This window comes from Seriola lalandi, unplaced genomic scaffold, assembly GCF_002814215.2.
Source record: "Seriola lalandi dorsalis isolate HSWRI2012SDOR001 ecotype SW California unplaced genomic scaffold, Sedor1 jcf7180002054797, whole genome shotgun sequence".
NCBI lineage: Eukaryota > Metazoa > Chordata > Actinopteri > Carangiformes > Carangidae > Seriola > Seriola lalandi.
In genome coordinates, this window is record NW_019525350.1 from 397,238 (window position 1) to 424,591 (window position 27,354).

Below are 27,354 nucleotides of genomic sequence, written 5' to 3' on the forward strand. Positions count from 1 at the left end.
GTAAATATTGCAAGACAATGATGAGTCCGCGTTCAAGAGGTGGAGCGGCCTATTTTCACCGAGCCCTCCAAAACTAGTGGTATGACATCAACTTTTAAATCAAAAGATTAGATTAAATTAGGTGCATCCTGCATTACTATACAATGACTTTTTATGCCTTACTATTCTATGACTTATGACATATATATGACATATTTATCCGTATATCAAGAGTGATGTTGCCATATGTCACTTATTAGATGATATATTGTTATAACATATATACATCGTCTGGATACATGAAGATATGTTTATAACATATATTAAATAGTCATAGTAAAATTAAACTTTATCAAAACAACATGCTTATTATAATTATATATAAATTATAATGTGTGTATATGATTTTCTTAATCATTTCTTATTAAATTTAAACATACATATCTCTTTTATATTTACATATACTGTATAATATGAACATATACTGACAGGCTTTGGGATAGATATATATTTACGTGACATATGTCTATAATATAAACCTGTAGTATAAACAGAAATACTAAAATACATGTTTCTATTAGCTAGACATATATGTAAATATATGATATTGTTCCAATTTCTCACAGGTTTCATATGTAACTCTTTACATATATAGGCTATACTTTAAATACACACATTTTACTTCATATGTGCATATATTTCATATATTGAAATTCAACACAAACATATATTACATTTGCGTATGGGCATTTCTGAATGTAAATTCAGGTCTTATATGTCAATAAACCATTTGGTTGACAGCATTAAAAAGTCAATCTCTTTGTTTTAGAAGGGTCCCAGGGTTGTTGCGTCCTCACCATAGACTAAATATGACACACCACATTACATCACACAACATTATATTGTAATTTATAACCCAATTAACACAATAAATTATGGTTTTACAGTTATAGCTGTACTGCAAGTGGTGCTATAACTGTGACTATATAGGTTAGGCACAATATATACATGATGGAGAACACACGAGTGTCTTAGTAATGTGTTGAGGATGAATAACTTCAGTGCTGGGGGACGGACAGAAGTGTCATTTCAGGTGACAGGTCGTGCTGCTATCGTAGTGCCAACTGCATGAGTGTATTTTTCTGAATCTGTGGATTTGACTGATCTTCCTCAGGTGGATCAGTGAAAACTGATGATCAGACCTGCCCACTGTGTCTTGAGTCTTTTGGGCATGTCTCTATCTGCCTCATTTGGATTAAAGACAAAGCAAAGAGTCTTTTTTCTCCAGTCTGTGCTCACCACTTGGTGATACAGTTACCCAATGATAAAATCTAAACTAGGCACAGACAATGGTAACTGTTAGTCTGAAGGACAATGTTTCTTCTTTTCTTTTTTCTCTGCAAAAGAATCAACTGCTTCACAATTAATCATGCACTACAACTGACTTCGGTTACTGTTTCCTTTTCGTGCTAAACTATTGTTAAAATACTTCCAATCAGGTTATTTTTTAGCAATTTTTTAACTGACTGACCCGTTGAATAACTGACAGCAAAATGACGGATTAAACAAAGTATATCAAGTGGTGATTTAAAATAAAATGATACCAGGAACCATAAGATATTGACAAAGTCTGTGTGATGGTGATACTGTCTCCTGAAGGAATTAATTTGCTTGAATGGAAACATTTAGCAAGACCTTATGCATGCAGTAAAAATAGATACTGTATTTAATAAAAAATCAATCTAAAAAAAGACACCGGAAACACATTTTAACATTTTTATTATTAAAATATTCACCTACAAAATGGCCTATAAACACTATTTACAGGGTAGCGAGCAGTGATGCCTGCTGAGACACAGAGAAAGATATTTATACACAGAAAACACTGTGCACCATTGTCAGAAGAGAAGAGATGAATTTATGGGGTGTGGAAAAAAATATACATTTCCCATTGTCTTTATAAGGAGATGAGGGGGCTGGTATAAGGAAAAGACTGGGACTCATAACGCTCTACAGTTATTTCCCTGAGGGACAAACCTGCAGCTGGATCACAAATAAAAATAAAAAAACCTCTCCTAATGTGTCAGCATGGACATGGAAATGAGGTATATAAGGTCTCTGATGCACTGCAGTGGACTGCTTACCATCAATAATTGCATACAAGTGTTTGTGTGAAAAAAGTCAGTCGTCAAACATCAGAAATGATAAATGATTTGGGGCCATTTTCACTTGATTGATCGAATCCTCTTCGTGAAGCACGGAGCTACAAACGCAGATGTCAGGGATTAAGAAACGAAAACTTTTCTTTTTGTTCAGATGAATGACGATCTGTGTGAGAAACATTACAGTGGGTTCTGACAGGGTTTTTCAGCACAAAAAAATGACCATAATCAGTTACTTCAAGTAGATTATAAAAAAAAACCCAAAATTGAAGCAGGGAGGTTTTTCACATGACAGCGATGACAGTCCTTTCATCAGTATCCAAGTGCTCTAGAAAAAGAGTGAGAAAGAAAAGACTCAAGAGTCATTTTTAGGAGAAGTGTTGAACATCTTGTCATCTGCTACAGTAATAGAGAATATTACATAGTTGGAGGAAACATTTCAAATATCATTATGTTGATTGTGTTAAAGAAAACAAACCTTCACTGTTGTCTGTTTGTTCTTCTGACTGTTAAGAAAGTTAACACCAGTGTGTGAAAATAATCGCATTGGTTATATTTGCTAAAAATGACTTCATCAAAGTTCAGACAGCGTTTTGAACTCACCCTGACTCTTCTTGGGAAGCAGCGGTTCACAAAGCTCTCGATAACAGACATCCTGCTGTACTTTATATGTTCTTTTGTACCTGCGGAGAAGACAAAAAAAAAAAGAAAAACCACGCTCATCTATTTGATCCATTAAATTACACATAATCTCAGCGTTATTTAAGATGACACCTGATACGACTCACAGGTAGTGGCACACTCCGCCCTCCCAGACAGGCACACTCTTCGTTTCAGAGTAGATTCGGGTACATGGGTGTGGCACTCGCTGGCACGCTGCAAACACAACATAAGGTATAAATGTTTTAAGTACTGTCAGTGAGGAACGGTCTGCTGGAGGGTTTAGGAGTCATGTGGGATGGAGCTCGGCCCTTCTCCGCGGCTGATGGATGGTTTTGGGAAAGGAATGTTTAAACAATCTGACGCTGGATGTTTAGGTGAAGAGAAGAACTGAAGAGGGGTGAGGGTATGTCCAGTGTCTCCTCACACACACACACACACACACACACATCGAATTATCAGTGAATTTAAACTGACATTTCCCCAGTATTTCACTGTGTGTTTGGGATGCGGTAAGAGCCTTTGGCCTGGATGTAGATTAAAATGTGTTCTCCAGTCAGTGTGAAAAACTTTAAAGATACTTTTGGTTAAAAAAATGAATTGAGGGAAACTGATAATTCATACAAGCATCCATCGGGAAGGGGACACTAATGATCTAAATAATGATCTATATTAACACATTCATGCTGAGCGAGAAATTACATTTCATTCACGCTCCTAGTTGTATCCGTGCATCAATATAATCAATTACTTTGATGTTTCCATTATCATTAACTCCCAGAAAGGCAGTGGAAACTGGAAATAATGCATTAATGCCAGTGGCTGTCTTCCATATCGAGCAGCAGGAGTAATAATCAAAAGAGTTTTCCTCCAGGCAGCTGGCAGTTTCCCAGTTATAGCCTGTCACAGATACATTGAATACAAGCTTGTGGCCGGAGTCACAGCTCCTGTGCACGTATGAAGATGAATGACAGTCTTCTAAAGATCTGGGAAATTGGATCTTAGTAGCCAAATAAGGTTTTTATTTATTTATTTATTTTCTGGTTTTACTCACTTCAGTACATCTCCTCTGTCTGAGTTCTTTTTTAGCATTATTTTATCTTGGTCATTCTATCTTTATCTTTGTTTTCCCGTCTTCCGTGTTTCCTCAAAGCAAATTTATGAGATTAACAATGGCGTTTCCTCAGTTCCTGTTATTATTGCCTCATCTTTTATATTTTTTATTTACAACTTAGTCATTTATTGCTCTGTGTGTGGATGGGGGTGGGGATGGTGGTGTGTGTGTCAGGAAGGGGGGGGTTGTTTTTATTGCTTTTATTCTGTAAAGCACTTTGTGTTTCACTGTTTGTATGAAAAGTTCCATAGAAATCAAGTCTGATGGATGGACTGATTGATTGAAAACGCACTTTATTTATCAGAAATATTTGACTTATTTAAATTCTCATACGGACACACACTGATTTTCTGCTCTTATGAGATAGTGTCACTTTACTTTTGTGATTTTAAGTGGTTTCTAAGTTTAACATTCCACCATTCAGGATTAGATGACACAGGGAAGAAACATCAAAGATGAAGTAGATAGAGAACAGAGAGGGATATTGTCCACAGATAATACATGGCTGTCTCATACAAAGTGCAGAACTGTGTTTTCAACATTCAAAAGAAACACTGAGTTATAAATATAACACTGGGTCCTTGAAAAAGATAGAAAAGCAGCACAGTGTAAATAATACGGTGCTTTGTGTCGACACTGTAGTCACGGTGGACGTTCATGCCCCCGAGCCTTAAAGTTAACCGCGCCATTCATAAATGTCAGAGGGGTCAACTGTCAGTGGAGCATGTTTCCTGCTTTTAAAAAGAAAACACAGGTCTATGCATAGCTCAGAGCTCTCTGACACGACGTTTACACGATGAAATGCAAATCTAACATATATTATACTTTCAAGTTCACACCCCGAGATGCTCCAGTTACATTGAGAGGAAGCAGAAATACAACCTGTGGGAGCGCATAGACCGGAGTGCAAATCCTGGGACGCTCACACAGCGGGTGAACTGACATCTGTCATTAAAATGTCTTTGGAAGAGCAGGTATACACCTATTCCACTGGCATGAGGGCTACCAGCTTATTTAAAGCCTGGAGATGTGGTTTTGCTTTTTCCTTGAAATAGCATCAACTTATCCGTCAATTTTCTACACCATTCATCTTGTTCACAGAGTTTCCAATTCAGCCAAGCGGCCTCTCTTTAGCCTGCGGGAGGAGGGCCATGCAGGCACAGGGAGACTCCACACAGAAACCTCAGACCCTCCTGTGGTGAGGTGACAGCGGTCACAGCACCACAGAGCCGCTGTGCAGCAAACATCAAGTTTCTTTCTCATGATTGGGCCTCTGATAAGCAGACTGATTTGTCATTGACTCATGGTCCCCAGAGGAAGATTTTTCACTGAAGATTTTTCACTGAAGATTTACATGGATTGGTAAAAAAATAAATAAAATAAAATTTCCAGAGCATGTTTGCTCTGACTTCAGTGAGCCCCTTGACTTTTCAGGTAGCAGCACCAAGTTGTTTTGACTAAAATGCCTTGAAAACTATTGGATGGATTGTCATGAAATGTTGTACAGACATTCGTCTTCCTCTCAGGATGAACTGTAATAACTTTGGTGATCCTCTAGACTTTTCATCTAGAGCCATCGTCAGGTCAAAAGTTTAATTTGTCCAGTGCTCTGGTGCGCAGACATACCCATCAGCCTCGGCTTAATGTTAATTAATTAGGACGGTGACTGGTAAACATTACACCTGCTGAATATTGTTAACATTGTCACTGTGACCATGTTAGCATGCTGATGTTAGCATTTACTTTATCACACTGCTGTGGCTAAGTGCTGTGTAGCCATACAGAGCTGGTACAGTGGTTTCTTCGTCTTGCTATGACAACAAGACTTCACTGTTTTAAAGAAAACCTGTAGGTGTGTACCCTGCCTCCCACCCAGTGTCAGATGCAATACGCTCAAGCCCCCTGCAACCCTGTAAAGGATAAGCAGATATATACTGGATATAATGGATGGAATACATGATGCTTCTGACTTCACTAGAGACAGAAATCAGTCTCACTAGAGAAAGTCCTTGTTCAGTGTCCTGAATACTCATTAGCCGAAAAGCGGCCGTGTGTATGTGTGGAGAGGAAGCACATAAACTTACACAGTTCACACTGTCTGCCCTTGAACCCCGCTGTGCAGTCGCAGATGAAGGAGTCACCTCCGTTCACACATGTACCCCCGTTCTGGCAGGGCAGGCTGCGGCAGTCCTGGGGCAACTCTAAAAGACGACAGCTGCCATTAACATCCACAGTACAGAATGAGTGAGAGTCTCAGGTTTCAGGCCCACTACTCAACATTATCTACTGCTGATACCGTGTGTAAATACACTCTGACTCTAACATCACTCAATAATCAGCTTTCCTGAAAGTTGCATCTCTCTCTCTCATGGTCATCCTCCCTGGTATTTCAGTGACAGCTCTTGGCGAACGCTCGTAACGCCAAAGAAAAATAACATTTTACAGATTAATGAGTGGTGTCTTTCCAAAAGCACGTTAATCTAATAAACGTGTGACACGTCAGCTGGGATCAATCACGTGTGCAGATGTCACATGTGTTGGTGCAAAGAGCCAAAACACCTACCAGGCTTCGTTCTTAAACCTTCCTCTTGAATCTCCAGTGCGAGGCTGATTTTGTTTGTTGTTTCTTCCATCTTCTCTAATCTAATCGGCGGGTCAGGTTCTGAAAGGCAAAACATTTCCTGTCGTGAAATCAGTGTAAGAAAGACAAAATGAATGACAGACTGCAGACGGACTCACAGCTGAACTGGGATGTCGTTGTAAATGAGACAGTTTAAAGGGTTTTTCTTTTTTTTTTGTACATTCTTCGGCCTTGAACAATGAATCACGACATTACTGATTTGAAGATCTGGCCAAAATCATATTATGACATCATGGGTGTAACAATGTTAAAAAGGGGGCAGAACAATCCTAGAAAGGAAGCTTATTCCCTACAGCGCATGATAACATCTGTAAAACAGTTTTTCTGTTTGGACCATAGGCTACAAACCTCTGCACTGCATTAACTTAAAAGGTGAAAAATACATTAGAAAAAATTATCATATAAAAAAATCAAAGGAGAAAGAAGATTATTCCTCATTATTTTCCGACTTGTCTCTCTTTATCAAAAGCTGCTGGATAAAGTGGACAACATGCGTCAGATAAAGTGGTTGTGTTTGTGTGATAGCAGAGAGCCGAGTTTACATTAGAGGACCAGCTATATTTCATGCAGACAGGCCTTGGTTAGGACCATATGGTTACAGGACCACGACTTAAGTTATTCCATCTGCATCAAGATAAGCAAATAAGATAACTCTCTCATTGTTTGGACATCCTGAGCGAGTTTCAATGCCGTGTTGTTGCATGTTAGTTTAATAGATGTTAGGGAATGTAATAGTTTCCTGCTTCGAAGCAGAATAAATTACTTTACTGGTTAGTTATGTCAAATTTCCAACATGGCAGCGTTACACGTGGCGCGAAGTACTGTGTAGCATAACACATTAAATGTTTTAGAAGATTTTGTCAAACAGTGTTATAGTCATGACTCGCTACCAAACGCTCCGACTCGTACTCACTATTCCGATGTCGAATGGCTTTTCGAGGTAAGTGAGTGAACTTCGCTGTTATCTTTCCCCTCCTGTCAATGAGCTCTGTGTATCTGCAAGACAGAAGAAACCAACAGATGGAAACACACTCTTATCTTTGTATTATGTATGATGGTGTTTTTTTTATGGCTGCAAACTGTACCTGGGCAGTTCCTCTGAGTTCTCTGTTTCTGCTGTTCCCCCCAGGTCCTGAGGCTGGGATGGGGGAGGTGTGCGTCCGACCTGACCCCCCTGTCCAGTTGCTATCGGCCTCTCTCTTCTTGGTGATCTGGCCTCCATCGGCACTGCGTCGGAGGGCAACGAAAAAGTTTTTAAAAATCACCCTTTTATAACCGAATGAGAGATTCTGGATTTGAACTAAAGATTTCCAACTCGATGGCTCATTGTGATGCAGATGGAAAACGTTAAGAGAAACTCTCCCAGACACTCACAGGTAGTGAAGGCCAAGTGCTGAGGTACGCTGTGGATCTGTTCCTGCCCTGTGTTTTTGACAGATGTGAGAGCTACGTAGTAGTGCTGTCCTGGTGTCAGTTCACGGAGGGTATATGATCCTAACTTCCCATTGGGCAGGAAGCGACTCCTGGTATTCAACCCTCGGGTCACGTTGACCACAAAGCCATCTGGGACATTTCTCGGGTGGCGGCTCCAGGTGATCAGCGCTGAGTTAGTGGTCACATGTGACAGGGAGAGGTTCTGTGGGGGGAGGGGTCCTGAGGGAAACACATGTAGATGGATACAATAACTTTTCCTTTTTCTTTGCTGTGGTTTAAAACGATTGTTAACCAAACCTGTATGTTGCTGTTAGCTTTTTTCTGTCAAGCATATCTCTGCTAGCTCTAAAAACACTATCCCTTTGAATAAATCCCAATTTGTACTTACTGATGAATCAGTAAATTAAATATTTTATTTAAGCGCCATGCATTGAAAAGGTAATTTAATCCACATTAATCATAATCATGTCAAACAGACTGGGTTTACATTTTCAAGTATAACTTGATCATAATAAAATAGTAGAATAGAATATAAAATACATTTAAGTTATTACACAGTCGACACTTTCTGTCCTTTGCTGAGAATGAGTTGGACGTCTGTGTCTGCTCAGGATAAGGGTGACATACTGTTCACGATGGTCAATGTCCTTAATAACATAATATATTCTAAGGTTTGGTTTGTTTAATGTTCCTTCTCTCTTAATATTCCTGTATATTTGTTATTAATAGGTTATGTTTGTTTTAGTGAGTTTACAGTTGTTTATAAAAGAATCAATGAGCACTTAACTCATCCTTAAATGTGCTCACACAACTATATTTGATCGTGTTAGCATTTATCTTTTACTGACTGTGTGAACATTTAATCCTTATATGGGGCAAAGTTAAAGAAAAATTGATGATAACAAAACTGTGGTGATTAAAATGAAGTCAAACACATGAAAACATACGATGACAAAAAACCTTCACATCTACTTTAATGTACACGTTCTCTGGTGACATGCAGAGATGTGCAACGTCATTTTTAAATCAGAAATGATCAAATGGAAATATTAAAACAATGAATATCATAATTTATATCATCGTAATCCTTTCAAAAGTAACACATGCAGTTGCAGCTAAATGGTGAGGTAACCTACTTGTCCAGAACTGCAGGGGTCCAGCTGAGTGGCTGGTGGAGGGAAACTCATCCGGTCTGATTCCACTCTGAGTCAGCACATCCACTGTGTACATCTGACCGGGACGCAATGAGCTGGTGAACAGAAAGAGGTACACAGACATGCACCACAGTGAACGAAGCATCATGGCTTTGGAAGAGTGATGAACCAGTGCCCTCTAGTGGTTGCACGGTATATTACCCAAAGCCATTCAAAGTGCAGCGGCACAACAGCACCATTTAGGGGACGTAAGTCATGCTGGAGGTCGGTACAGTGATTGGACATTAGGGGTTATCTGCGTCCTTTTGAAGCGACATTCATAAATCTGACCTGAAGGTGTGCTCAGTGGTGCTGGTGTTGAGCACCGCAGTGCGAGCCTCGCTCCCATCTGAGGGCAACAAGGACACATGCACCCTGCTGACTGCGGCGTGGCGAGCTGCCTGGACCAGCCAACTGAGCCAGACCTGAGATGAAGACACATTGACCACCTGCAGCTGCTCCACCCGCCGAGGTCCTGCCACGGAGACACACACATTTAACACGTGGAAAATCACCCAAGGAATTCAAACCCATGTGGATAAACAGACAGCAACACTCGTGGCGTCATCTTACTACTGTTGCATTACAGAATAGTGCTCACTGGTGCGTATTAGTGCGGTGGCAGGCTGGCTGGAGTCTTTCCTGTTGCTGCTGCGTTTGATGGAGTAGGTGGAGATGTTGTAGAGCAGGCCGGGCACCAGGCCTCGCATAACGTGGGTGGACTGCTGCCTGTCCAGGTAATCCGTTTTGGGGTCGCTGCGGCCCAGGGGAGCGTAGGTGACGGCGAACCCGCTGATCAGGCTGTGCGAGGGCTCCGGCTCATCCCAGCGCAGCTCCACCTCGTTCTCCTCCACACGCAGCACGTGGAGACCAGAGGGAGGCAACAGGTCTGGGAACAGTGGAAAACCGTACATGTCTAATCCATACGTTAAATAATTACAGAGTTGTCTTTGATGAGCTGCAGAGCAGGGGGTGACAAATGACAAAGATGTTTGAGGTGGGCACTGATGCAGTGTGGTGTGACTCTTACTGACCTTTCTCACAGTCTTTGCCTGTGTATCCTGTTTTGCAAACACAGTTGTAGTTCCCTCTCCTGTCAGTCTTGCAGACGCCACGGTTTCCACAAAGCTGCAGTACACACGGGTCTTCCACTGGGGGGCGACAAAGATAAACAGTTGCTCCAATATGGTTCATGCACAACTGTTTGCATAAAGGTTCTGTGAATTTGCCCTTAACATTAACAAAACAGACTTGTGAGGCAGTCTGAAAGACACTTACACATCTGGCACTGGTCCCCAAAAAAGCCGTCTTTGCACACACACAAGTAATGCCTTCTGTAACCCCGACACACACCTCCATTTAGACAGGGGTTGGAGTCGCACGCGTCCTGCTCTGCACACAGATATTTACAGCAGAATGTGATTGCCGTCCTGAATAATCTGTATGTTGAAATATGGAAACTTTAAAAAGTAATGTAGCAGGTCGACTAAACGCTTTACCTATTTCACAGCTGCGGCCTTTGAAGCCTTGTGGACAGTGGCACAAGTAGGAGCCAGGCTGGTCCTCACATGTCCCTCCGTGCTTACAGGGCTCCGACAGGCATTCATTTATGTCTTCAGGGAGAAGAAACACACATATACACAGGTACTTAATACAATATAATAATAATAATAAACTTTATTTGTATAGTGCCTTTTATACAAGTGGTACAAAGTGCTTCACATGAAAAGAAAAGACATAAAATTAACATAAAACATTGTTAAAAAGCTTTGCAAAATGTTAAAAACATAAATGATAAAATAATGAACAAAATAATAAGTCATTAAATAGGCAGGGATTTAAAAGAAGTGCTGAGCCGTGTATAAATGTGGCGCAAAAGTGCAAATTTCAGAGTTAGTTAAATACTAAAGTGAAGAAATAAGTTTTGAGCTTTTTCCTTAAGTGAGCAGATACATTTGAATTTAAGCATTTCACATTAGAAGGGCGTGATTAGTACTAGTACCTGTTTGACAGCGATTTCCACTGAAGCCATCGCTACACTCACACTGGTAGGATCCCACCTGGTTTCGACACGTACCACCGTTGAGACACGGCTGTGACAGGCACTCGTTGATCTCTGCAACGATAAGACGCAAGACGCTCGACATCAGCCTGTGTGTATAAACTGTAATAACTGGAATCTTGTTTATTAGGATTTTTTCATTAAAAGTCTGTTTTTTTTCTGAGTGTTAGTGTGTTACAGACCCTCACAAATGGGTGGCTGGCTCCAGTCTCCCTGAATACCACAGATGCTCTGGGTGGCTCTGGGCACTGGCGTGAAGCCGGAGTGGCATATATACACAGCCATGGAGCCTGGTGTTGTTGAGGAGAACTGGACCTCGGCGTGCTTCGCTTGCGGGGGCGGCCCACAGCTCAACTCTGAAATGAATACAAACACGCTGATAATGTCAGCACGGCTGCATAGTAACACAAGCTCACAAACACTGGGGCTTAAAGGAGCTCATCCAGGACATACTAATGGCAACAGAGGTGTTTTCCATCCAGCAGCTCTGTTTTCGTCCTCCTAAAATTACCTCCCACATACTGTTGAAGTGTGCAGACGTGAATCATCAAGTCTAATCAGGTCTCACTTTATATAGATTATGCAGCAGTTCTATATCTGTAAATGTGGGGCCTCCAGTGCAGCAACACTGCTAAGATTATCTTCAGATGGAAAGCTGGTATCTCTACACTTAGCGGCTCAGGAGATCCCCTACTTGCACCGATCTATTAAAGTCAACATCAGAGTGAGATTTGGACATCATTGCGTGGTGACAGACAAGTCTGCTTACCTGATGAAGTTTGCACTGAGCTCCTGCTTATTTCACAGTGTCTGCCGCTGAAGGCCTCAGTGCATTCACATTTATACTTCCCTATGTAGTGGAAACATGTCCCCCCATTTAGACAGGGGCTAGAGGCACAGGGGTCTGGCTTCCCTGTAAGAAAACATACACACTGAGAATTAATAATAATTATAATAATGATGATAGTAGCAAAAAATATAAGAAGAAGCTGAAGATGAAGACGAACTTAATATGTAGAGCAGCTCAAAGATGAAGCCCAAAAAGCTTTACAAGACATATCAAGACTTGATAAAAGAATACAGATTAAAGCAATGTGTAGATATATATGTATATATATGACTACATATCTAAAACTAAGATCCAAGGAGAGGGCACTCAACAGTTTAGGGCCATAAACACAGAAACTCTACTTCTAAGAAAACATGTAAAAGAAAGGCGGCGGAGGATCTGAGAGTTCTTGTTGGAACATAAAAATGAAAGGCAGACACTTAAACACGAAGGTGCGGGGTGAGGTGAGGCTTTATCAACAAGTAAAAGGACTCTAAATCATCCCTAAAAGATACAGGTAGTCAGAGCAGTGTCGAGAGCAGTGGAGTAATATGATCTTTCTCTTTTTCTTTTTTTCTTTTTGAGGCCAAACACGGCAGGTGCATTTTGAATTAACTATAATTTTCTTAAAGACTTTTAGGGTAACCCAATAAAAGGAGAGTTCCAACGATCTGAGTGACTCGTAATAAAAGCGTGTATGAGCTTTTCAGCATCGTTGGTAAAGTAAAACATTGTCTAGTTTTGGGCGATGTTCCTAAGATGAAATGATGATGTTTTTCTGACCTTATTAAAATGACAAATAAAATCACTCTCAGATTTGTGACTTGTGCTTTCAACGTAGATTTGCGAGAAAATTTTGTTTTTTTTGTTTGTGCAGAATAATTTGAATACTACTCGAGCCTCGGCACTCACCCACTTCACAGTGTTTTCCAGTGAATCTGTAAGGACACACGCATCTGTAGCTCCCTGCCTCTTCCTTACAGGAGCCTCCGTTGCGGCAGGGACCAGAGGCGCAGCTATTGAGTCTGACTGGAAAGAGACAAGGAAGGAGGGAATCTTTGAACTAGTTTTTCTTTATATCACACAAAATAAATCTGTTCCAGTGCATTGCAATTCAAGTCATAATTCGGGAAAATAGCTCAGAACTCTGCCATAAGAACAAATTATCATGAGCCTTTCAGCATTGTAATATTTCAAACAGCATTACGAGTAATGACATGTTTCCTGTTGCATTAAAACTGGGTTGGAGCTTGAGCAATAACCCACAAGTCTGTGGGATGATTTGATAATGATGCTTCATGAGTTCACGTGAAGGTGCCACTTCTCGTGTTTTATGCTACCTTTCTCACAGTGCTTCCCCCAGTATCCGTATTTGCATTCGCAGGTGTAGCCTCCGTCACGCTCGTAGCAGTAGCCCCCATTCAGACATGGAAAGGAGTCACAGACCGATCGGGGCTGTACTGAAAAACACACACCGAGACTTGACTGTGTTCCATTGCACTGGTAGACCTCCTAAATTTTACTCAAGCATGTGGGCTTGGTCCAACCTTTAAAAAACACATTATTCGCCATTTTATGATTGGATCAAATACAAATCTTACAAGAGCATTCAACAACAACATAAATCATTAAAGAAATTTCTCCCCACGTCGTAAATGTTAAACTGCAAATGTGACCATTCCTTTTTAACTAGAAAATGACACTTGTCAAGACCAGTGTGTTTATAAATGTGTTTGTCGCTATAGTAACCAGCTGCTCATACAATGACACATAGCTGCAAAGTGCTCTGTTGTCGGGTTGGTGCCTGAGGCTCTTACCATAGGGGTAGATGTCCTTATGATCTAGTTCTACTCCACTAGTCTGACATGTACACAGGTAGGTCCCGCCGTACTCCAGACAAGGACCTCCATCAGGACACGGCCTGCTGTTACTGCACGGCGTCTGGGTTACTTCTGGGAGGAAGGGATTGTGAGACAGGTTCACAAAGTTTTGGAAAAATGGCCTCTGGTTGGAGACTTTTTTTTCTCTTTTCTTTCTTTCTTTTTCACATTTGTCAAAGCTCTTGCGAGACACCTGATAGGATTATGCATATCATACTCACCAAACTGACAGTAGAGTCCTGTGTAGCCTGAAGGGCATTCACAAGTCCCATTGATGTCCACACAGACACCCCCATTCTGGCAAAGACATTCCTCTGCAGAGAGAGAGAGAGAGAGTGTGTGTGTGTGTGAGAATGAGAGAGAGAGAGAGAGAGAGAGAGAGAAGCTGGAAAGTTTGCTCCAGCTACTTGAAAGAAAATACTTAAATGAAGTTTTCAGGATTGGCCTAAGTGTAAACATAGACAGAAGGTATAAATGGTCAACATGTGTACCATATGCTGAGCGTCTTTCATCAGCTATACTGTAAACTATATATTGATTTGCTGTCATTTCTCTTTCCTTAATCTTTTCCAACAAAGTTCACAGGACCAGAAGATTACCAGTCAGCTCGCTGCACATCCGCTCCGTACAAATTGTAAGAATGTTTTTATTTTCCTCTCCTTCCTAATTGCAGCGGTGGATCAAAGGAATTGGCCATATCACAGTTAAATGGCTTCCCTTTGAAGTCCCAGGAGCTCGGTGGAGGGTATTATTTTTCTGATGATATGGAGCATATTTTGTGACCAAAATGTATAGCCCTGGGGGCAATTAATGGATTGTTAATTTGCAAGAGCCACTTTCATTGGCCACCTGTGCGGCCCGGGCCCTTTGATCTGAGAGCCTGATTAGGCACTTCTGAGTCCCACTACTTTCTCTTCCTTGAGGATCATGCTCCTTTTTCCACTGTGCCTTCCAAGTGAGCCAGGCAGGAAAGTATTTGGGAGATTTAAGAGAGCCTATATAAGCACTGATAGTTATTTCAGCTCAAGGGTGAGAAGTAGCATGCATTTGCAATAGCTCAAATACTATAAAAGAGCTTTTGGTGGGAAATAAGGCAGCAACTGTTATCAGAGGGTGACAGTAACTTCTCGGGGGAGCCCAAATTAGCTTTAAAGGGCACACTAGTTATTTCCTAAAACAAATATAGTATGATACAGAGATTAATGCTAAATGACTTAATATGCAGTCATGAAAGGAAGGTATGAAGCATTAGCCGAGGATGACAGTGTTTAGCATATTTTGTGTTCAAATTGCCTTATGGTTATGCAAGCAGCAGCTGTGCTTGAAACTATAGTGTGGTGCAATGGCCAACTTCCAGAGAAACAAGTAGCGGTGTGGAAGCATGCATATTTCAACAGCTCTGTCTGAAGAAATGACCTGAATACCAAAGACCAGCTTTGACTCATAAAGAGGCCTTTTTAAGTCTAGACAAAGCACTTCCTCTTGTTGGTAAACTAATAAAATGTGCTATAAAACAATTATTCACAACATCAAGCGACTGGTTCCCGTAGTAAACTGGGCGAGGCCGTGTCAGTTTTGATAATTACAATAATCCATCATCACAGCAGCCTCTTCCAGGGCAGAGCTCCAAATTCCTGTGGGATAGCACAGCTCCTCTTCAAATACCCCAGTCTGCTCTCTACCTGCCCAGCTGCCTGCAGTAGGCGTCAGCCGGGGCCAAGTGCACAATACCTTCACACTTGTCACCGTAGAAGCCTGGAGCACATGTACAGTTGTAGAGTCCGGAGCTGGTGTATTCACAAATCTGGTGCGTCTTGCAATCCTCCTCCTCACACAGGGCTGCAGATGGAAAAGCAGGGCAGGATGTGGTGTAAGAATCAAACTGCATGTGAAAAATTCTGGCAAAGCTTTAGCTGTGGCTGTACTTGCTTTTACCTGTTTGGTTTTCTGCCTCAGTTGAATTAACCTGAAGCGTCACGAATTCTGAGAGCGGAACATGTGAAGGTTTGATTAATTAAAAATGACAACAAAACAAAAGACTTTCCCTTCACCTCCGGCGGAATCAAGCAATGCAGATACTTTTTGGATTTATTTGCCCAGATTTGGAGATACCAGTCTCTGAGATATATGGTGCGATATGTGATCGGTCCATATTCATCCCCATCAATACTTTCTATAAAACAGACCCGAATCCCGTTCACCTCCATTGCATTGGGGTGACAGCAGAAATCTCAGACATAGATTTTAACCCCAAAACCATCTGCATGGCTGGATACCTTTAACTAGAGGTCAGTGTGATACAGCATATGAGATCTATATGAGAAGTGTGTGATAATATCAGCCTCATAGATTAGTTTATTGTCTATCGTTAGCACACGCTGTAAGTAAGACAGAAATGCAGAAGCAACAGTGTCACTTTCGCAGCAAATGAATTTATGTTAATGTGTCGATAAAACCTGAATATTGGCCAATACATCGTTATCGATCCTACAAACAAGTCGTGCACATTTCTCGATATTGCCACGGCGAATGTTTTCATCACACTTTTCCACATATTTTATTAGTAGACGGGGTCATAAATAACGATAGCTACGATTTCAGGCTGCTGAAATCTTTAACCGGTCTTAAAGAGTGGAGCAGATATTGACGAGTGAGTGCTGAGTGGGTGTGCCTTCTGTGTGTTTAGGGCCAATTTGGTTTCTTGACAGTCAAGAATCTGTGACTCTGTTAAATACTATAAAAGCAGAATTTTTTCGTTTTGACAGAAAATAAAGTATGTGATAAAGTGCGATGGAAACGTTTGCATCGGCGAGCCGCAACAGAACCTGCTCGCGGAGTCAAAGTTTGCAGCCATAAACATTCATTTTTCTCTCAGAGAGGTATGATAGGATTCCCTTTGTGTTTCTTCCAGGTGGAAAAATGTTACCTTTCAGGAAGCCAAACTGAAAGGAGAAAGTCGGTAACTTACAGACTATGTGAACAATTTCTATAAAGAACCTTTTTTTTCCCATTTCTTTTGACCGTTTTTTTTAAGCTAAATTCAAGTCACCTGTCTCACAGAGCATTCCAGTGAAGGTAGACGGACAAATACAGGTGAAGTTGGCCACCTGATCGATGCACTCTCCTCCATTCAGACAGGGCTGCGACTCACATTCGTTTATGTCTGGAGGAAACAGAAAAAATAAATCAGAGGGGGAGAAGTTTATCTGCTGTTGATTCAGTTTCACATTGAGATTTTTCAATGTCTTCACGTGGAAATGCAAGATTTTGTCAGTGTCTAAGACGCTGAGCTGGATTAAGAGCACTGAACTTCCCTTCTGAAAGCATAGAGTTTCATTGACCAGGTGTCTGGTATTAAGAGTAATCCGGTCTCATGTAGAAACAAGGATCCATGAACTGTGCAGGGCCTGATAATTTAATTCCACACTGGGCTCATGTTTCATCAACAATCAATCACAAGAGGAGAAAGATTAGCAAACGTCTTCATGGAAACCCACCTGACTCCAGTGAACTTTCTCACTGTGGTTCATTGCTACAGTTTGTGACCCAAGAAAAAAAAAGAGTTGTTTGCAAATCAACTCAAGTATAACCTCAACTTGGACCCATTTGTCTACGTAGACTGGGAAACTCTTCGGACAAAAACATCTGCCAAATGACTGAGTTTGATGTAGAAAGCAGCAGAAAATATTTCCTCTGGAGGGAGATGCCTACTTTCCCCGGGGCTGTGAAAAACCCCGCTCACCTGTCTCACACAGGACACCAGTGTAACCTGGTTCACACACGCAGGTGAAGCTGCCAGCGCCTTGTACACACAGCGCGTCGTTGAGGCACGGTCTGTCTTTGCACTCGTCAAGGTCTGCAACACACACAAACACGCGCACACATACGCACAGACTGAGAGACACGCTCGTGGAATATTTACTCAGCTGATTAATATATCCGCCACACCGCTCCCCTCACTCTGCAAGTATGTGCTGCTGGCTGTGAAAGGTATTAGAAGAGGTTTGATACATCTCCGCAGGCTGGACTGTGGGAATAGGCACAGAAGCTCCAGAGAGGCTCGACCAAGATATTCTAAATACCTTTTTTTTTTTTTTTTTTTGTGGAAAATGCTTAATGAAGCACAAAATACTTTGATTAATCAGAGTTTTTCCAGGTCCTTCAGCCAATTTGCTGCATGCAGAATGAAGGAGAATAAGTGTGGAATTTGTAATGTACAGTACAGTTGGCTCAACTATCACACCTAAAAATCAAATATGTCACATTTCTTCATTTCCACATAAGTCTAAGGAGCATTATTAATAAAAAAAACAACTAAAACTGTAACTAAATGGTAACTGGAGTGCAAATGAGCTCTGGGGCAAACTGTCAACTGTACCTGTTTCACACAGAATCCCAGTGTATCCAGGAGGACACTGACAGATGAAACTGTTAATCTGGTCTTTGCAAGTCCCTCCGTTCTGGCAAGGATACGAAGCACATTCATCGACATCTACAGAGTCAGGGAGAAATACAAAGGAGGCAGTATGACTTTTTTTTTTTTTAATTAGGAGAAAACATCTGGCCAAGATGAAAAAGGTTGGTTAGATACAGGTATTAAGGAAATATCCGGGTGCCCTTTTGGCAATTCAGGTGAATTCTAGTATTGTTTTTTTTTAAGTTTTTTTCAAGTTGACATTATTTTTCCTGGCTGATCTCAGGTCGAGAGGTATTCATTCATAGTGTGCAGTGTGTGTGTGTGTGTGTGTGTGTGTGTGCGTGTCAAGCGCAACAGAGCAGGAGGCGGCGTCAACCATAACTCACCGATCTGGCATCGGCGACCGGTGAAGCCAGCCAAGCAGGAGCAAGTGAAGGAGGGGTTGCCTGTAATACAGTCGTCAATGCACTGGCCTCCGTTCAGGCATGGTCGCAGGTGTGGGCACACCGACGCTGCAGAAAGAGGGCAGCGTCACAGGAATCCTCGATGAGGTTAAGCGTTAAGACAGCAATTAGTAACTGAAGACCTAATCTCTCAGAAGCGGGTCTCACCGGAGTTGTTGCAGCCACCCACTTCTACGTGTGCGTTGTCAATACGGAAGACCCATCTGCCCGGGAAGCCCACGTTGGTGGTTCCCTCAACGTTCACCACATCGGCCGTGCGAGAGCCGGGGATGTTGAAATAGCGATTGCCGTCACCGGCGTTGAAACCTGCCTGGGAAGAGAGTAACGAGGGGGCAGACATCACAAACAGATCGTTGAACTAAAAGTTTAGACATCTATAAGAAAATTTTTAGCTGCAGGGTCATACTGTACATGCTACAAGCGATCTTACCTGCGCCGCGATCCCTCCTAGCCCAGCCAGGTTTCCCCCGCTGCTGGCATGCATGCCTGTGGTCCAAGTGATGTTATTGTACTGGAATATAGTGAAGGAAAGCTCTCCGTCTGTAATGAGCACCACTTGGAAAGTATTTACCTGCACAGAGAAGAACAGGCTCGGTTTAAACCATTTCCTGATTTTTCTAGGGAATTTAGTAACAATGCATATATGTCACAGCCTCTTCATATCAATGGCACAGTGTCTCAGTCACTCACAGTCGGGCTTCGACTTTTCTGGGCCTGAAATTCACAGACACCATTGGAATGAAACCCAACAGCCGTGTTTTCTAACCCCATATTACATCCCAATTTTAACAGTTAACACTCTATTTTTTTAACACCACCCTTAGTAACACAAGTTGTCAGGGTTGCTTTTATCAAGCTGGCATTCCTGCTACTAACACAGTGGCAGAAGCTGGATTTTTTTATCCATTACTTAACCTATAACCTATTAATTTCAGCTAACTATTTCAACCAACCGACAATACCCCTTGATTTGAAATAACTCACCCTGGGAGAACAAAGTTAAGTTCTTACCGGTGTGTGCGAGTTGCCTCCGAAGAAAGTAACTTGGTGCCATGTCGAGACGAGGACCCACGTTGCGTTGAAGTTGGGGAACTCTGAAAAGTACGTCCTGACGTCACCCGAGGCCCTGCTCAGGATGTAAGGCTCCTGGCTCTCCCTGTAGAAGACTCTCCCTGCCCGGCGGTTGTCCACATCGGCCCAGAAAGGCGCTACGACCCTCCTGTCCCCGGCGATCGGAAAAGCAACGGGTGTGAATTGAGACACCTCCCTCAGGAAAGATACAAGGCCATTGTTGTTCACCTGGGGAGCAGATACAGTTTGAGTTAGAGCGTCTGAATAAGGTGAATCACGGCGACTAGTCTGTAGTATTAGGGTGGTTAGAGTGGAAGTGCTGAGGAGTGACGACGGTGGACAAACATGGGGTTCTCTGACCTCATGGGGCAAACAGCAGCATGGAGCAGTGGACGCTCCCGTAACGGATGTTTGCACTTCCCATGTAGCAGACAGACGCTACCTTTATTCCGTGAGACGACAGCAGCTGTGAAAACCCGGTGTCTTCTGCTCATGCACCTGCAAAGTCATCACAGCAGGAAGGACATTCATGGCCTTCAAATCCACAGATGTCTGACAAATGGCAAAAGTAACCAAATAAATGAACTCCATCCTCCCCTTGTCCACATATCTCCTCTGTGAGAACTACGCAGCCATTACCGCGGCTATAAACTGCAGCACGGTGAACTATCAACCTCCTGGAAGATCAGCTCAATATTTGGTGCATTGCTGAATCAACTACTACAGGCAACTAATGGATTAGTTACCTGACAGAAAATAAACCGACAGTCACTTAAACTCTCAAAGGCTTTGCTGGTTTTCTTTGTTTGATATCACTGCTGCACAAAAGTGATGGGTTTTATTCATCATTTCTAACATTTTATAGTTGAAACAACAACTTCATCTTTACAAATAACTCATAGGTCGCTTTTTTTTTAATACATTTTTATGTTTTGTGCTTTCACTCTTAAAGCTGCATTTAGTGACCTTTCAGGGGGCAGCAGAAGAAGCTGTTACCAGCTTATAAAATTATATTTTTGCTTATTTACACATCCAGCAGATAGCTCATAGTGACATTATCACTGCTTTAGAGATGTGATTCTGTCAACCCGACAAATGTAGGTTCAATATTCACTCTCCTTTTTAGCTCTATTTTGGTCTCGGGGTAGAAATATATCTCTTGACTCTGCTAAATTCTCCACTAGGGTCAACTGTTCCTGGCATTTGCTGCTGCATGTGTAGCATACAGTTGGTCTATCAGAGCTTTTTTTTTTTTTTTGTCAGCTCCAGCTGGAAACAAGCTTGATAAAAGCGGAACTGAACCAAAACAGTTGCGTTACAGGCTGTAAAACTAAAAACAACGAGCTTAAAGACACTAAACAAACTCTGCAGAGCAGGGCGATAACTCTCTGCGGGTTTGTTCACATTACACAAACTGAATTGAATCGTTGTTAATATAAATTGTTGGTTAGTGCAGCTTTAAAGAATTTTAAACATAATAAAAAATGGATTACAAAACTGCGATCAACAGTAAGGATTTCAAGATGAATGTCGCAGAACCAAGTCAGTAAATGTGACAAGATATTCTCATGCTGCTAGAGAGTTCCCTGCCGTAGGACTAGATCACAGAGGCATTATGGGTTGCAGAAAAGGTATGGATTTTAGATACAAGAAAGGTATCAGAAGTAAACGAAAGAGCAAATGTTTCAGGGAGGGGTGGAGCTTGTTGGGGGGGGGGAGTTGTGCAGAAAAAAGAGTGAAATGCTAGTGAAAAAATAAGACTAATGAGTCATTGCTGTGATAGATTCGGCTATAGCATCGTTTCAGTCTGCATGTATGAGACCTTATGGCACAGACCAGCCACTGCATCAATATCCTAAGAAACGAGTTGCTAAACCTGAGTGTGAAGAGGAGAGTTCTCTGTGCTGAAGGGTTGAATCCCCATGAAAGGCCTTCATTCATACACCGTTTCTGCACATTATCAGCAAGGGGAGATTCTACCCACCGTGGCACCTATCCTGTTTCCGCTAAACAGCGGCGTGAACTTTGCCTCTCCGTGTTCAAGCCGAGTGGCATGTGACAGTGACAAAGCAACGTCAGATGGCTCGGCTCCGCTCCCTGCATATATGAAAACCATAATTTGAAGGACTTTGCTGTAAAAACAGCAGAGGAAGTTTTGTTTGGCACGGCACGGGGCTCAGTTAATTGCCCGACCACAGTCTTCCCCTCTGCATCAGCGTGATGTGGTGAGAATGCGGCCAATGTGGGGGAAAAAGAGGACCAACTGCAGGGGCAGGGCCCAGAGGTCAGCCAGAGCGCCATCTGATACCGCGAAGAAAACAAGAGCGAGGGCACAGCGCTGGATGAATGGAAGGATGTACATGAATTACAAACCTCCCACACCCACATACCCACTAATGAGAGACCTGTGGTGGCAGCGGTCTGGAAGTCACCCATCTTACAGCAAAATTAGTGTAGGAAATCATGCTGAACACTAAATAGAGTTTATACTTCAATACTGGAATATGTTTAATCGCCTAATCCAATCTCTTGTAGCATCTGGAACTGTTTAAACAAGTGTATTTCTTCCTTGTTAAGATTTTTTAAGGGGACTGCTTTGACATGGAAATGGCCTTAGAGGAATTTAAACTGAACTCTGGACCGTTTTCTTTGCATCATATCAAATATTTTCTTTCTTCTCATTCGATCGGGCTGTGAACAGTGCAGACGGTGGTTCTGCATCGCACTTCTGTGAGAGAGTGAATGAGTTCAGAGCCGCCTTGTGTTATGCTGTAACATGACCAAGGTCAGAAACACAGGGGGAAAAGGTGCGATCAGTCAGCCTTGTAAGAAGCATCTCTCTCTCACCATATTTCTTTCTCTCTTTCTCAATGGTGCCACTTCACTCCACAACTCCCTTGTTATTTTTTGGGAATTCTTCGCCGGATACATCCAGGATTTTGCTTTGGTGGTTTTCTTTAGAGCCAAGCAATTTATGGACTAAAATAAACTTTCATCTGGCTTAAGTCAAGCCAAAGCAAACTCCTCAATGAAAAAGGTGCCCATGGATCAACTCAGGAAAACATTAGTTTTCCTTGTTAAAAACAGAGGTTTCACAGTTACAAGCTTGTCCAATTATTTGACGAGACCGAAGGAAGTGACTACAGTCAGACAGTCTGTGCACTTGGCCTGTAACTCCTTAGCCCTGGTTCACCTTTATCTACAAACAGTTTATACTGAGGCAATAAATCCTGTCTGCAACAGTGTGGAAGGACTTGAATACAGCGTCTATTGAACCAAGTAAAAAGATATTAGTGCACTGTTTAATCAGTCTGTATGATGCAGGTAAATGTATTCAACTAAAATTTTTAATATGCAAATCATATAGAGGAATTTAAAGGCATCAAATTTAAATAAAACAAATTTTGACTAGTTTTGACTGAATTTCCTTTTTCTTTACCGATAATTATAAAAAGCTGGAAACAAAAAAGATGCCGTAATAAATTTATTTGGCACCAAGTGAGCACAAGAGGCCAAACTGTGCGGCATAGCATGCTCAAGAAAAAAAGCAGGACCTGTAATGGACTGTATTTGAATACATGTAAATAAAATTTCAGGAGACGGTTAGCTTAGCTTAGCATAATGACTGAAAACAGGGGGAAACAGCTAGCCACAGCTCTGTCTGAGTCGTATACTTAGTACAAGAGTGTAAAAACAAAAATGAGTGGTTTTCACACAAACTTTTTTCTTGGCTGGGTTGAAGTGACTTCCTGGAGTCATGTCGTCATTGTAAACTTCACAGGCGACCCCCACCCCTCCCCCCACCACCATAAAACCATAACTTGTTGTTTTTCCACAAACAAGCTTCCGGTGTTTATGCAAAGCTCTACGAACCATCGCCTGGCTGTGGCAGTGTGCGGACGTATCTTGTCCACGGTGGGTGAACTGTTTTCTCAGTCACATCCCTCACTGCAGACATGCATGTAAGAAAGCGCCCATGGAGAGCACAAAGAATAATACTCGATGCACACATCTTTGGGCCATACATAGTGGTGAGTGAGACTGAGTGAATGAAAGTGTTGAAGCTCTTCAGAAGAGCAGCTGAGCAGTAGCAGATGTGGAGTCTGTTAAGAGCGCAGTTCCACCGAACACGCTCTTGGCAGGCATCTTTCCAAATGTATTTTAATTTTGTTTACATGTAGTTTACTTTCAATTACAGACAAATCCCATATTATCTTGTACGTTTTAATACTATAAATTACAATATGTGTTTCCCCATGTAAACGTAGCTCGAATCTTTCCACTGTCTGCGAGAGTTCATCTATCTACAATAAATGCCTTTGATCATAACCATCTATTCTCACATCTGCTTTTAAACTTGTGTTCTTTCCTCTCTGACCTTGGATGTCCTCCTTCATGTTCATAACACTGACCATCCGTAAGAGTAGTTAATCCATGAACTGCATTGTTTGGAAGCTCCTAAGACGCTTCGCAGATACATCTGTGTTCTGTTAAAGTGATTGGTCATTTCTCAGATAAAGCAGCTGGACAGTTCCAGGGGGAAGACCTCTGCCATGTTATCTGAGGCGTGGGAGGAGGAGGGGAGGAGGGGGGGGGACCCGGAGGAGGAGGAGAGATCCCAGCAACATATGAAAACTCCCAGACACAAACCATAACAGAGGGACAGCCTGGTTACCAGGAGCAGGACCAAGTCAGGGGGGACCCATGTGGGTAAAGATCTTTTTAAGGGGAGACCAGAGATCACTGAGACCAAGCGTCACTTCTCTACGTCAGTCCCTAAATCCACTGATGTATTTTGTTAATCACAACTGCTAAAAATAAGACGTCTTGCTTCAGGAAGGCCCGACAGTTAAGGCTTTAACAGGATCTGTGAGGGGGTTTTCGAGGGGCGTATGCTGCTAAACAGAATCAGTTATGATAATAGAGTAAGACAGCACCCACCGACCAACTCACATCAGTTTGCTTCTACAGCTTCCATGTGGCGGTAGCCCAGAGGCTTGGAACAAACTTCTGGGAGAAACTATTCATGCAAAATTTCTCACTGAAATATTACCTGTTTCAAAGCAGCTCTCCGGTGGCAGAGATCACCATGTGGCCCGCGCGCCTTGCAGCAGATGTTTAATGGATTCAGGTGAGGCATTTCAAATGAGCGTGACTGTAATTTCAAGTGCCTGCCACAATCTGTTATGCCTTGCGTGACTACAGAATTACAGTTCAGCGAGATGCAGAGTGAGCTACAGGATATCACATCACAGTGAACTCAGCACATTTCAGAAATGAGAGGTTCCCAGATTTTTATCTCTATCGGATGATAATTCCATCTAAGATCAACCAGCCAAGCAACGGATAGCTTGTCCCGTCTTGTCTAATTTGACTATTGTGTACCAGTATTATTAGAGGAGACGAGATGCGCTGGAATTCGTTGCAATACTCACGATAAACACAATGTGCCAGCAGCTGTGATGCACAGAAGCTCCAGATTGGTGGGTGCACAACACAACACTCACACACACTGTTCTTATGCACACTGTGTGTAGATGCAAGAGAGTTTTAAAAATGTCTTCATTGGGAGACTGACCTCACTCCCTTGGCTCAGATGCTTAGATTAGAAAGATGACCTTTGGCCTTGCCCATTGTTGCCATGCTTCCTCAAGATGTGTATAAGAGACAGGATACGGAGAGCGAACGCGGATGCATAACCACAACAGGTGGTGTTGATTTAAGGGAGTTTTGCCTTTCCATGTGCTGGAACTGAACCCAATACATGACAAAGGCAGATCAAAGTGTGTTTCATTGTGGTGCGCGAAAATCCTTGTCAAACTATTCGGCTTCCTCCCATGAGCACTGTTTCCCTCTCTCTCTCTTTCTCTCTCTCTCTCTCTCTCCAGCGTGCATATTTTCCCCCTACTCTCTCTCTCTCTCTCTCTCTCTCTCTCTGAAAAAGAACTGCTCACAGATGCTCCGCAGCAACAGTATGAACACAAACTGTCATTTCCTTTAACAGCGCTTTGTAGACTCGGTGGAACAGAGCTTACCACTGTTCTGCAAAAAGTTCTCGCTCGCTCTCCCTTGGTGCACTTGAGAGCCCTCGGAGTGCGAGGAGGGCAGATGTAAAGTGAAGAGAATGTCACGGAGGATCCACGCGTGGGGAAGGAGAGGGGGTGTGGGGTGGTGGTTTTTAGGCACACGATATTCTATAAACGAAGTTACACACCAGAGCTTGTGAGCGAACACAAACATATACAAAACTCTCAAAGGGCAACTGCAATGTAATATTTGGCTGCGTGCCAAACGTCATCTCCCTGAGGCTTTTATACAATCCACACCATGTCAGTTTCAATTGCCAACTGCCAAGTGCATGCACACGCACACATGCTGACATATAAAGACATAAACACACACACACACACACACACACACATACACACACATCAGTAAAAACACACTGCTCTGTACTCACATAGAGTCCGGTGTGCCTGTCTCCAAAGAAGGGGAAAGCAACAGAGATCTCCACGAGCCCGGAGCCTCCGTCGTCCTGAGCGATGGTCTGGGTGTCCCCCTTGTCCTGGCCAAAGGGATAGAAGTCCTCGAGGGGCACAGCAGGTTCCACCCCAGGCAGCAGGTCCAGGGAGAGCAGGGTGCAGAGGCAGGGCAGCAGGGCTCGCAGCACCAACACCATGGCCTCAGCCACCCAGGGATGGAGCTGACAGCAGGCACCGCGGAGGGGAGGGAGGAGCACACACACCTGAGGCAACAAGAGCAGAGCAGAGCAGAGCAGGACAAGACCGTACGTTCCTCCTCTCAGCCACAGCAGTGTGAATCCTCCCCTGACTGCTCTGCGGCTCTGCCTCTTTCTCTCCTCACTTGTCCTTTAGTAGTTAACTGGGCTTCTTGTGTGAGACAGAGGAATACTGTAGATTCCTTGCATTCTGCTTGCTGCTGGGTACTGCATGAGCTACACTCCGACTCACTGAAATTAAACGAGGAAAGGAATGAAAGAGGGGGAGCAGCGTGATTCAGCTGAGATGTTTTTTTTTTTTTTTTTTTTTTTTTTTAAAAACAATCCAGCGATTTGGTCCCTGATGGTCAGCTTAGAAATATCCTCAATAAAAGCTCTATTCTGCCTGCCAAAGGAGTTCTTTCAGTTTTGGCCCCACCTCCCCCACAGGGATTCACTACCTTGCATAATTAGCTGCTTCCAGCCAATGGCTGAAAAGAGGCCGGTAACTGGATAACCACTGGGCGGATCTATGATAATCAAAGGGCTGTTTTAAAGAAACTCTGACAAGATTTTCCCCTTTCAGTGAAACTCCCACTATGTACAGTTACCAAGGCATGCAAGGTTAGACAGCGAGAGGACATACATGTGCACTGCTGTGAAAGTGCAACTCGGTTCAGAAAAGTATGGTGAGAGCACGGACTGCAATGAAAGAAAGAATAAAAAAGGA

At 42.6% G+C, this 27,354-nt stretch overlaps 1 protein-coding gene across 2 annotated transcripts; it reads right to left on the reverse strand.

Moving 5' to 3' along the window:
* Positions 1–1,741: 1,741 nt before the first annotated feature.
* On the reverse strand, positions 1,742–27,065 carry sned1 (sushi, nidogen and EGF-like domains 1). Of its 2 annotated transcripts, none has more exons than XM_023425984.2 (32): positions 26,367–27,065; positions 19,847–20,134; positions 19,266–19,406; positions 18,983–19,145; positions 18,758–18,883; positions 18,333–18,446; positions 17,697–17,810; positions 17,004–17,117; positions 15,890–15,937; positions 15,686–15,793; positions 14,176–14,268; positions 13,892–14,023; positions 13,415–13,534; positions 12,987–13,103; positions 12,015–12,158; positions 11,428–11,601; positions 11,186–11,299; positions 10,683–10,796; positions 10,462–10,575; positions 10,218–10,334; positions 9,785–10,072; positions 9,475–9,658; positions 9,127–9,239; positions 7,931–8,209; positions 7,642–7,783; positions 7,470–7,552; positions 6,479–6,577; positions 6,000–6,116; positions 2,930–3,017; positions 2,745–2,824; positions 2,620–2,647; positions 1,742–2,469 (listed from the first exon to the last, which is right to left on the reverse strand). In XM_023425984.2, the coding sequence occupies exons 1-31, from the start codon at positions 26,583–26,585 to the stop codon at positions 2,622–2,624; spliced, it is 4,173 nt and encodes a 1,390-aa protein (XP_023281752.1). In that variant the 5' UTR covers positions 26,586–27,065; the 3' UTR covers positions 1,742–2,469; positions 2,620–2,621. The 2 variants fall into 2 exon arrangements, with proteins under 2 accessions (XP_023281752.1, XP_023281751.1); XM_023425983.2 differs by having other exon boundaries at positions 13,892–14,026.
* Positions 27,066–27,354: the final 289 nt, after the last annotated feature.

What these genes read in the sequence shown, in the direction of transcription:
- sned1 (XM_023425983.2), bottom strand. Translation starts at nt 26,585, where the DNA reads ATGGTGTTGGTGCTGCGAGCCCTGCTGCCCTGCCTCTGCACCCTGCTC. An exon ending in TAGGAGGGATCGCGGCGCAG is followed by an intron (nt 19,146 to 19,265) that starts GTAAGATCGCTT and finishes CTCTCTTCCCAG; the next exon opens with GCAGGTTTCAACGCCGGTGA. An exon ending in TAAGGACATCTACCCCTATG is followed by an intron (nt 13,535 to 13,891) that starts GTAAGAGCCTCA and finishes TGTGTTTTTCAG; the next exon opens with TACAGCCCCGATCGGTCTGT.